Below are 12,207 nucleotides of genomic sequence, written 5' to 3' on the forward strand. Positions count from 1 at the left end.
TTAAAGTGCATGTGTGTTTCTGCACCCCATGAAAATGGCAGGAAGAACTAGATGCTGGAACACCACCCCATATATCATTGCATAGCACAATACATGAAAATCAAGGGGAAATCTCAGTGCAAAACTCTTGTGGTTTTACAGGTTTATGAGCTTGCAAATTGATTTTTTTCTGAAAACAGTTAACACAGAAATGAGGCTAAACTTCCACTATATTCCACTGGATTTCCAGAAGTGATTTTTGTGTCATGTGGCAGATCACATAAAATGTGGACATCAGGTGAGGAAACAATGGAGAAACAGAATCAATGGTATCTGAATGTATCTTGTGTCAACACTGAGTGTAGATTGGCCAGCTGTCCGTTTACCGGTGTGGAAATGGGAAAAAACTGAATTAAAGATTAGAAAAAATGAGAAACTGAGAGAAACCAAAATGGACAGATTTTTCCATCTCTGTAGGTAATGGAAGTAAAACATATACAAAAATTGTTCAGATCACAAACAGTCTGATTTTGAGAATGTAAGAAGATCTCTGCTGTATTAGACCAAAGGTCAATCTAGGCCAGCAACCCTTTCTGCACAAGGAACATCTAGATGCCTCCAAGAAATCTGCAAACACAGTAGCCATCTACTACTGTTGAATCCTAGCAAACAGTATTCAGAGACATGCTGTTTCTGATCTTGGAGGTAGTACATATGTCCATAATGATTTCTGGAAATTGATAGTCATATTAAAGGTAAAGGGACCCCTGACAGTTAAGTCCAGTCATGAACGACTCTGGGGTTGCGGCACTCATCTTGCTTTATAAGCCGAGGGAGCCGGCGTTTGTCCGCAGACAGTTTTTCTGGATCATGTGGCCAGCATGACTAAGTCGCTTCTGGCACAACGGAACACTGACACCAGAGCAGTGCACGGAAATGCCGTTTACCTTCCCGCCAGAGTGGTACCCATTTATCTACTTGCACTGGCATGATTTCCAACTGCTAGGTTGGCAGGAGCTGGGACCAAGCAACGAGAGCTTACCCCGTAGTGGGGATTTGAACCGCCAACCTTTTGATCAGCAAGCCCAAGGCTCAGTAGATTAGACCACAGCTCCACCAGCGTCCCATGATAGTCATATTATCCTCTATAAACTTGTCTAGCCCCCTTTCAAAGTTGTCTAAGTTGGTGACCATCACTACTTCTCATGGAAGCATGTTCCAAAGTTTAACTATGTGTTGGGGAATAGTTAGTTTCGTTGAATGACCCCATTAGGTTATGGACAAAATAGGGAGAGTGATTATATATATATATATATATATATATATATATATATATATATATATATATATGCTTTCGTAGATTTTCACGGGTACAGGAATGCAGGTTTTGGTGTCCTCGGGTGTCTTCCCGTGTAAAAGTTGGGGTGTCTAGGCGACGTTTCGACGAGGTCTCACTCGTCATCTTCAGGCTGGTGCTTTCGGCTTCTTGTTAACCTCGTCGAAACGTCGCCTAGACACCCCAACTTTTACACGGGAAGACACCCGAGGACACCAAAACCTGCATATATATATATATATATATATATATATATATATATATATATATATATATGTATTCATTCCAAGGCAGGATCCCAAACATTGGGACCTTCCCTGATAATTAGGGACAACTGGAGCAAGCAAGCAAGGCATGTGATTCCACGTTTGGAACAGTGTGCAAAGTGTTTACACAGATGTTCATAGGTTGGACTTCTTTCCACTTAAGGTATTAAGACCAAGAGTTCATAACCTCAATTTGGCAACCTTGTTGGGTGGAGTCCATAGTGTGCTGAGTCGCAGGAAAGAAAATAGTAAACACAATCAATAAGGTGATTATTCCTATCGGCTTGATAATCAACCACTGGAGAGTATGGGGAGTGGGTGATTACTTAAGAGCAATTTCCATGGAGGTGTCAATGGATTAATTCACACCCAAAAGTGTGTCATACTCACCTGGTGGTGGATGAAACTGTATAAAAAGGTCGGCACCCAAGGACTGCCTTCATCGACTCTCTTGACTCTTTCCATCCTCCAATAACAAGCACAGGTAAGTCAAAGCAGGTGTCTTTCAGAGCTGATATTGCAATTGAAATGAATTTGGAGAGGAATTAAGCTCTTCATGCTGATTCTCTCAGCTTGATTATGCCCACAAACAACCCCTCCATTTAATGTTGCTTGAATCTGAATTTTCATCCTAGGAACATGAGAAACTGCCTTTGTGCTGTTCAGACCATTGATCCATCTTGGCTCAGTGTGAGCTTTACTGAGTGGCAACAGGGGTTGCAGCTGAAGAACATTCCCAACCCTACCTGGAGATGCTAGAGGGCAAATCTGGGAACTTCTGCATGCAAAGCAGATGATGGTTGGGCAATGCCCCCATGGTTGGAAGCACTAATGCTTCTGTTTGCTGCTTTCTGGAAACTGCGGGGGGGGGGAGTGTGCTTTTGTGCTCTGTTCTTGCTTTGTGGGCTTCTCTTTGGGACATCTGCTTGGCAACTGTGTGAGCAGGATGTTGGACTAGGTGGACTATTGGCCTAATCTAGCAGCCAGGCTGTTCTGATGTTCTTATGGGTAAGGATTAGGGAGGACTCTTGCATTCTTGCTCTCCCTGTAGGCTTCCTGGAGAAATCTGATTGGCCACTGTGAGGGAAAGGATGCTATACTAGATGGGCCATTGGCCTGTTCCAACAAGCTCTTCTTATGGTCTTATGCCCTTATGTTCTGCCTGTCTGCTAAACATTATGAATCAAGGAAACAGGTGCAAGTATTTCTAGAGGGTGGAGAAACTTAAAAAGTTGGCAAATATGCCAATGTTAAGTTAGAACTTACCGTATCAACAAGATTATGGCTTCTTTTGAAAATGTCCTTTTCAAGCTTGAATTCCACGCATATGGGCCTCCCCATTCCTGTGGAGCCGTAGAAGAGGTTAGAACTCTGAGGCCGTGGAGTCTGCAGAATGGAATTCGCCACCAGGGTTGTCTTCAGGTTTTGGTGGGCCTTGGAGCAAAATAACCCACCTAAAGCACCTTGTCTTGTTTCAGTATCTTCTCACTTCCAGTAAGTGCAGTGACCACTTGCTGGAAGTCTCCATAGGAGAGGTGGCTTTCTACCAAGCCAAGTTATTGGTCCATCAAGCTCAGCATTTTCTCCATGGACTGGCAAGAAATCTCTGGGATTTCAGACAGCAGTTTGTCCCAACCCTACTTACAGATGCTGGGGGTTGAATCTTCAGCCTTCTGCATGCTATTCAGGAGCTTTACCACTGGCTCTTCCCATCAACATTACCAGTTAGAGAAGCATTTAGAAGAAAGTTCTCTCCACAGATGGAGGCCCTCTGCAGGTGCCTATGCCCCTCCTTGAGACCAGTCCTGCCTCCCAGCCTTACTGTTGCAATTCTTTTGTTTTTAAGTTCTTATCCATATGCAATCTCCTCTTGCCTATATAGCATAACAGAGAAGCACGGCTATAAGCAAGTCATAAAAATGATGCAGCAGGGGAAAGAATGAATGATTCAGAACTCCAAAATATCTTCTAAGCTGGCAAGTAAACTAGGGAGGAAAGGATTCCCTTGTCCCTTTGGTGTAACATGGATTCTTTCCACATTGCAATAGACTTCTCTCAAGTTCTGATTTAATATGGAGAATTTCTAGAAATTATTATTATTATTATTATTATTATTATTATTATTATTATTATTATTTCTACCCAGCCCATCCAGCTGGGTGTCCGCAGCCACTCTGGGTGGCTTCCAACAGAAGGTTAAAAATACATTAACACATCAGTTATTAAAAACTTCCCTAATCAGGGCTGCCTTCAGATGTCTTCTAAATGGCGGACAGTTGTTTATTTTTTTGACATCTGATGGGAGGGAGTTCCACAGGGTGGGCGCCACTACCGAGAAGGCCCTCTGCCTGGTTCCCCGTAACTTCACTTCTCACAATGAGGTAACCGCCAGAAGGCCCTCGGAGCTGGACCTCAGTATCCGGGCAGAATGATGGGGGTGGAGACGCTCCTTCGGGTATACTGGCCGAGGCCATTTAGGGTTTTAAAGGTCAGCACCAACACTTTGAATTGCACTTGGAAATGTACTGGGAACCAATGTAGGTCTTTCAAAACTGGTGTTATGTGGTCTCGGTGGCCGCTCCCAGTCACCAGTCTAGCAACGCATTCTGGATTAGTTGTAGTTTCCGGGTCACCTTCAAAAGTAGCCCACGTAGAGTGCATTGCAGTAATGCAAGTACTTACTTGCGCGTTGCAAGTAATCCAGTATTGGAATGCCTAATTTGCTTCAGATGGTACTTCCTTTGCATTATCCCTCTCCACATCCTGAAATTGTATGTGTGTGTTGCTAAATTATTGCAAACAAATAAAAGAACAAAATACAGTCTAACTGCAGGCTTGATTACCGTACATCACGATTCCTTTTGTACATTGTTTTCACCAATGAGCAAAATTTGCTGCTGCACCTTGAGAAAACGATGTACACAAAAGCACTTGATCCAACCCCATTAAACTGACCCTATTTCTGTGTGGGGTTTGATGCATACCCACCCTTAAAGGAAGGGTGGGAAACCTGAGTGAACCAAATGATGTGTAAAAATTGCACACACAACAATACAATATATAATTTGAGATCAATAGAAGAGCAGTGATTAATTCTCATTTCGCTGGAACTTCTTGCAAAACAAGGTGAGTTTATCGGGGACTCAGAAATCCAGAGGAAAAAAAATCAGAGAAGGGATTGTTTCTCAGAGTTGCATGTGGAAGGACCTGGGTTTAGTCCCCAACATCTCCAGCTTGGGCTAGGATAACCATTGTCGGAAACTCTAGGGAGCTGCTGCCAATCAGTGTAGACAACATTGTGCTCGATGGACAGTGGTCAGACTTGATGTGAGGCAGTTTCTTATGTTAAAAAGAACATAGCTCAGTGGCATTACAATGTCCTCCTGGAATGAATCTCAGTAGTAGTGAATATATTTCACATGCAGAAGTCTCAGGATCTTCAGGAAGAGCTGGGAAGGCTATAAATACTGGAGAGCCATTGCCAATCACTGTACCTCAGCCTTCATCAACGTAGTGTCTTCCAGATATTTTGGACTGCAACTCCCATCAACTCAGTTGGGCACAATCATTTCAGCTGGGGCAAATGTGAGTTGAAATCCATAACATCTGGAAAGGATTAGGTTGCAGGTGATTGCTTTGGACCAATGGTCCCATTTAGTATAAAGCAGCATCTTATGACCCTTCCTAAATTTTGGGTATGGAATGTTGTGGAGGCATCTCTAATGTCAAGACATTGCATGCACCAATACTGAATGTGTTTTGACCCAAATGAATGTGTGTGTGTGTGTGTGTGTGTGTGTGTGTGTGTGTGTATTCAGTTCCATATACGTGATTGAAAGTGGAATGAGTTGGCTTGTTAACCCTAGCTCATAACATACTGGGAGACTACCTTAGCAGAACACGCACAATGAAAACCTTGAGTTCTGAAAGCTTTCTAAGTATGTTTCTGGCAAAAGTGATTGATCTATGTTGACTTGTTTGCTATTTAGATGCAATACATCTTCCTTGGTTTTAAAATTATGTGGAGGAGCTTGCCATCACCCAAAACGGTACAATCACTTCTGTGAGAAACAGTTTTGACTATACAAAATATAGATGCAGATGATACTTTCTGGAACGAGATATGAGCTTTGCATGCTTAGAATCCTCACCTCAAAGAAAATAAGGTTCCATAATTCTTAATTGAAATCTGAGCCAGAGAGTAACCCAACCAGCCACTCCAATCTCAATCCACTTCCATTTAAACAAAACTTAGCACCTAATGCAATGATAGTCCTCTAACCACACAAAGAGCGGGTTCTGCAGTCCTCATTCTCTTTCATTGGTAGCAGAACAGGAATATAGGCTGTGATGGCCTTTTGTTACAGTTTCCCATTTGGGGACAGTGGGGGAGTAATTCAGTTTATTTTCTGCACCATCTGAACCTGAACCAGGCAAGAGATCTCCTATCATTAAGTCTTCAAGTCTATTGGGAAGGTAGGGAACCTCTGGGCTTGGGAGCTGCTGGTTTGCAAGATATTTCTTCTTTTTGCATTAAGCACTACATAGCTAAAGGGTCAGATATTAAGAGATTACTCTAATGGTTTTAATTAAAACTCATTGTCAATTTAGTTGGTTTCAGATTTGCATCATGCTTACCTAAGGGCAAGTTGCAACATCTTGCAGTGCTGCTTAAGATGATCGCCCCATCCTGAAGACTGATGGCCAATTAAATTAGGGCTGTTCACTTAGAAGGGAAACTCATTGTTTTCAGCAGGGCTTGCTTTTGAGTAATGACACTTTGTTCGGGCTTTGAACAGCCAACTCCCTTGATTTTCTTTCCAAAGTGTTCCATCCCTGCTTCCCACACAAATATCCCTGTGATCATAACTACCACCTGAAAAGATCTTCTTCATCAATCCTTTTCCAAAACGGATGACTAAATAATGAAACCTGGACAAATCTGGCCAAATCCACTCCCATGGCACTCATTCAGAAGATATTTCTCTGATCCCAGTTCAAGAACCACTAAACGCAGTGCTTTTGTCTAAGGAACTTCTTTTCTGGATTATCAGACCAAAAGTCTGTCAGATCCCTATAGACATAAGAAAAGCCTGCTGGATCAGGCCAATGGCCCATATAGTCCATAACCCTGTCCACACAGTGGACAACCAGACACATGTGGGACCCACAAGTGGGTTTCGAGCACACCATCATTCTCCACCTCCTGTGGTTTCCAGCAACTGATATTCAGAGGCATTACTGCTTCTGACCATGAAGGCAGAGCAAACACATCATGGTTAGTAGCCATTGGTAACATTATCCTCTATTATTTCTTATTAAAGCCTTCCAAGTTGGTGGCCATCATGGCTTCCCGCAGGAGCAAGCTCCATAGTTTTAATTATTTGCTGTGTGAAGAAGCATTTTCTACTAATGCTTAGCTTCATTGGACAGTCATGAGTTGTACTGTTATGAGAAAGGGACAGAAGGCTCTGTCTATCCACTTTCTCCATGCCATGTATAATTTTATAAATTTCTATCATGGTCACCTCTTAGTCACCTTTTCTCTGATCTAAGAAGATTCAAATGCTACAACCTGTCCTCAAAGGACAAACCTGTCCTTCATCCCCTGGATCATTTTGGTTGCACTTTCAAGAAGCTTTTCCAGCTCTACAAATATCCCTTTTGATATGTATACTATCCGTCCTGAGCTGAGGTAGCCAGAACTGGAAATAGTACTCCAAATGTGGCCACAGCATAGATTTGTATAACCTTCTGGATTATCAGGCCAAAGGTCCACCAGACCCAATGTCCTGTTTCCCACAGTCAGCCAATCAGAAGCCCCCAAGAAGGGCATGGGCATTATAGTCTTCACAGGCTGCTGTCTGCCAATGATAGTTTGCACTGTTAGATACTGCCATGAAGCATTAAGGTCTAAAGTGATGTTCATCAGTCCACTGATGTTGGGCAACTCCCATCATTCTTGACCATTCACTAAACTAGTTGGAGATGATGTGAGCTGTGGCCCAAGAACCTCTGGGGACTGAAGGTTAAAGAACCCTGTTCCAAAGTGACTTCATGACCAACATGTTAGACTGCTCCTAATTTCCTTAATATGCGACCTGAGTAAACTATGCCAGCTGGGCAATTGGCAGGTAATTGCTTCTACAATAGAATGTATTCTAGTTGTTGGGTATCATAAATGGGCAGAGTGCTGTTGCAGTGGTTGTGGGCCACTTTGAGAACAGGAGGTTGGTTTAAATGGGTCATTAGCCTAATTCAGCAGTCAGGTTCTTCTTATGTTTTTTATGGGTAACATAAAATTCATGCCCTGCTTGTGGGCATCCCGGAAGAATTTAATTGGCCACTGTGAGAACAGGATGTTGTACTAGATAGACCAGAGTCTTTAGGGCTCTTCTGATGTTCTTACAAATGTCACCTTCCAGCAGCCCGTGCAGCCAGTACGGCCAATGGTCAGTGCTGGTGGGAGTTGCAATCTAGAACCACTGAATTAATTAAGGAGAAGGATATCAATGGCTTCTAGCCACAATGACTGTGTTCACTCTCCACTGCCAGAGGCACAATGTCACTGAATACCAGTTTCTGGGAACAGCAAGCGGGGAGAGTAGCTACTTGTGGGCTTTCTGTAGGCATCCAGTTGGCCAATGTGAAAAGAGGACTCGATGGGCCATTGCATTGATCCAGCTGTGGGGTTCATGGACACCTGTGTGAGCTGCAGCAGAGGGCATCTCTCTTAATCTGTAGGGATTTGGAATGTGTTTGTTGAATTAAATGTTGCATACCACATTGATCTCTTGTTGTGCTCTTTCAGAAACAGCTCTCACCCTGCAAAGATGTCTGTCGGAGGCGGTGGGAACATGTGCTATGCCAGCTGTCCTGCATCCACAGTGACAATACAGCCACCACCCTTTGTCCTAAATATCCCAGGACCAGCGCTCTACTGCCCTGACCAAAACTTTGGCATTGAGCAATACAACCCATGCGCAGGCTATGGCGGTGGATATGGAGGCAGCGGAGGAATGGGGGGCCGTGCTATTGGTAGCGGAAGCGGCATGGGCATAGGTGGTGGTATGGGTGGAGGAGGAGGTTATGGAGGCCTTGGTGGTGCAGGTGGTTATGGGGGTGGAAGTATGGGAGGCCGTGGGCTTGGTGGTTTAGGTGCAGGTGGCAGTCTGGGTGGTGGAGGAGGTTATGGGGGCATTGGTGGTGGTTATGGGGGTGGAAGTATGGGGGGCCGTGGTGGGGGTGGTTTAGGTGGGGGTAGCTTGGGTGGTTTAGGTGGTTTAGGTGGGGGTAGCATGGGTGGTAGTGGTGGCATTGGTGGATCTGGTGGACGTAGAGGCAGCATAGGTGGTGGCACTGGGGGTGGACGTAGAGGCAGCATAGGTGGTGGCACTGGGGGTGGACGTAGAGGCAGCATAGGTGGTGGCAGCGGGGGCGGACGTAGAGGCAGCATAGGTGGTGGCAGTGTGAGCGGACGTAGAGGCAGCATAGGTGGTGGCAGTATGGGTGGACGTAGAGGCAGCATAGGTGGTGGCAGCATGGGTGGCGGTCTTGGTGGATCTGGAGGTAGTGTTGGTGGTGGCACTGGTGGAATTGGAGGCAGTCTGGGTGGTGGAGGAGGAGGACGCCGAATCAGCGGGGGACGCCGATACAGTGGCAGTGGTGGCTACAGCAGTGGCGGATATGGTGGAAGTGGTGGCTACAGCAGTGGCGGATATGGTGGAAGTGGCGGATACAGCAGTGGTGGATATGGTGGAAGTGGCGGATACGGAAGTGGCGGATATGGTGGAAGTGGCGGATATGGAAGTGGTGGATATGGTGGAAGTGGCGGATACAGCAGTGGCGGATATGGTGGAAGTGGGGGATATGGCATGGGCGGATATGGCAGTGGTGGATACGGCAGCTATGGTGGTGGATACGGTAGCGGTGGATATGGTGGCAGAAGTTATGGCACCAGAAGAATTATATACTCTGGAGGCCGCAGAAGTGGATATGGTGGAGGCGGCTACAGCAGCAGGTCTTATGGTGGCTCCTATGGTGGAAGCTTGGCGCTGCTGCCTAGTACCGCATGCTACACCTGCTACTGAACCCAGAGGAAACAACCCAGAGCTCATGGGACAACCGCAGAAACACAAGATGATGAACCCAAAGCTTGAACTTGCAGGAGTGGACATGGGGAAACCTTTCACCTTCTGTCGCCTGCTGCTGCAAGCTTCGTGAACTGAATGATCAGCGAATCCACACTTGAACTCGGTGTGCATTTTTGGTTCCACAATTGCACACAAGAAGAAATAACTCGCAGTAATATCCTTTCTAGGCTATGTTGCTTTCTACAAACTTCACGACTATGACTTGAAACGCGTGGGGGAGAGCATATAAGCCCACCCCTTTTCTCCGCTCTGATGATGAACAACCCACAACCGTGCACTTGCATGTCCTGTTTGAAGAGATTCTTAAATGTCTTGAACTGTGCCCACTGAAGGATTGTGAAACCTCTGTTTCCACAACCAATGAAGCAATAGTGCAGATTGAAAAATCAATTGCATTCTAATTTATCACACTTTTCCCTGCCGAAAAAAAAAATGCTGCTGTTTCTTCATTCCCTTTGTCATTAAAGCTTTTTTTTGCATCACAAAATTTTCCCTCCTGTCTAGTCTGTATTCCCCTCATACTTCAGAATAGGCAGGTTGGGCTGACACACGAACAAGGAACTAAATGATTCAAGGGCACCCAAATGAGGGTTCCACTTGAGAGTGATTTTGCACCCACTTCAATTCAAGCTGGTCTGTAAAAAACAATTCCAGCCATTACCACGTGTGGGCCTATTCACAAGGTATACTGAAACCTTCCAGGTAAACTGAGTCACTGGATCTTTCTGCATTTTATTCCCCTTTAGAGGAGGAAGATAGTGGGTTAAAGATCATTAGCTGAACAAAAAAAAAAAAAAATCTTGATTTAAAATGAATTGCATGAGTTTATTTCAGAGAACCACAGGGTTCCACCCAAATCCCCTCCAAACACCCATAGCAAACTGAGCAAACAGCAGTTAGTTAGGGCACACTGGATGAAAGAGTAGAAGGTATCCAACCTCCTTCCTAATGAAGGAAATCCAGACCTTAAAAGATGGCAGTGCAGCTTCTGCTTGGAGACTTAGAGTGAAGAAGAACCCATCCACCCTCAGAAGGTGGTGGATCACATACCTGTTGTAGACCAGAATGAGCTGGATGGACCAGCCGACTTTGCCTCCAGAACCTTCTTGAGATGTTTGCTCCATTCTCTTTTAAGGAAAAGGGGACTAAGTTAAAAAGTTGCAGGAATTTATTTATTTTTGCATGCAGAGGGTCCCAAGGTTCCAAGATGGAGCAGCAAAATTACAAGTGCATTTTCGATTGTACAATTGACACAGATGTACAGTGGTACCTCAGAAGTTGAACGGAATCCATTCTGGAAGTCTGTTCAACTTCCAAAACGTTCGGAAACCGAGGCACAGCTTCCAATTGGAAGTTCCTGCAGCCAATCGGAAGCCACAGAAGCCCCATCGAACGTTCGGGTTCCAAAGGACATTTGCAAACCGGAACACTCAGTTTGGCGTTCGGGAGCCAAAATGTTTGTACGACTGTGTAGTAAATCTACATCATAGTTCTTCTAGGGCATTGCCACCTAGGGGGAGTGGGTGACTCAGTGCTAGGGCATCTTATTTGCATACAGAAGTTACTGGATGGCATTTCCAGGTAGGGCTGGGGAAGTCCCCGCCCTGTAATCCCTGAGAGCTACTGACAGTCACTGACAACTGAACTGGTCAGACCCATGTTCTGATTTCATATAAGACAGTTTCCTACATACAGTGGTGCCTCGCAAGACGAAATTAATCCGTTCCGTGAGGCTCTTCGTATAGCGGTTTTTTCGTCTTGCGAAGCAAGCCCATTGACAGTTTAGCGGATTAGCGCTACAGCTGTCAAGCGGCTTCCAGCGATCAGCTGTTAAGCGGCTTATCAGCGGAACAGCTGATAAGCGGCTTAGCGGCTTAAGAAAAGGGCGAAAAAAGCGAAAAAAACCCGTGGGGGGATGCAAGATTTTTTTCGTCTTGCGAAGCAACCCCATAGGGGAATTCATTTTACGAAGCGCCTCCAAAACGGAAAACCCTTTCGTCTAGCGGGTTTTTCGTCTTGCGAGGCGTTCGTCTTGCGGGGCACCACTGTACCTGCATAAAGGTAAAGGTAAAGGGACCCCTGACCGTTAGGTCCAATTGCGGACGACTCTGGGGTTACAGCGCTCAGCAAACTTTATTGGCTGAGGGAGCCGACGTACAGCTTCTGGGTCATGTGGCCAGCATGACTAAGCCGCTTCTGGCGAAGCAGAACAGTGCACAGAATTGCTCCAGAGTGGTACCTATTTATCTACTTGCACTTTGATATGCTTTCGAACTGCTAGGTTGGCAGGAGCAGGGACTGAGCAACGGGAGCTCACCCCATCACAGGGATTCGAACCGCCGACCTTCCGATCGGCAAGCCCTAGGCTCAGTGGTTTAGACCACAGCTCCACCCGCGTCCTTTATATACCTGCATAGGAACCGTTTATAGTTCTCCACCTGTACATCAGATTGGAGAAGACTGATTTATTGTT

The 12,207-nt window shown here is 45.3% G+C and overlaps 1 protein-coding gene across 1 annotated transcript; it reads left to right on the forward strand.

The window, feature by feature from the left end:
- The first annotated feature begins 1,906 nt into the window (after positions 1-1,906).
- On the forward strand, positions 1,907-10,221 carry LOC309358515 (uncharacterized protein). The gene is made up of 2 exons (XM_081891738.1): positions 1,907-2,065; positions 8,393-10,221. Exon 2 carries the CDS (start codon positions 8,415-8,417, stop codon positions 9,669-9,671), a length of 1,257 nt encoding a protein of 418 aa, XP_081747864.1. The 5' UTR covers positions 1,907-2,065; positions 8,393-8,414; the 3' UTR covers positions 9,672-10,221.
- The last annotated feature ends 1,986 nt before the right edge of the window (positions 10,222-12,207 follow it).

The sequence above is a fragment of the Podarcis melisellensis genome, assembly GCF_964234715.1.
Source record: "Podarcis melisellensis genome assembly, chromosome: 16".
In the NCBI taxonomy this organism is placed as follows: domain Eukaryota; kingdom Metazoa; phylum Chordata; class Lepidosauria; order Squamata; family Lacertidae; genus Podarcis; species Podarcis melisellensis.

Bases quoted from the DNA above. Each gene is read 5' to 3' on its own strand.
- LOC309358515 (XM_081891738.1), top strand. From the start codon at position 8,415: ATGTCTGTCGGAGGCGGTGGGAACATGTGCTATGCCAGCTGTCCTGCA.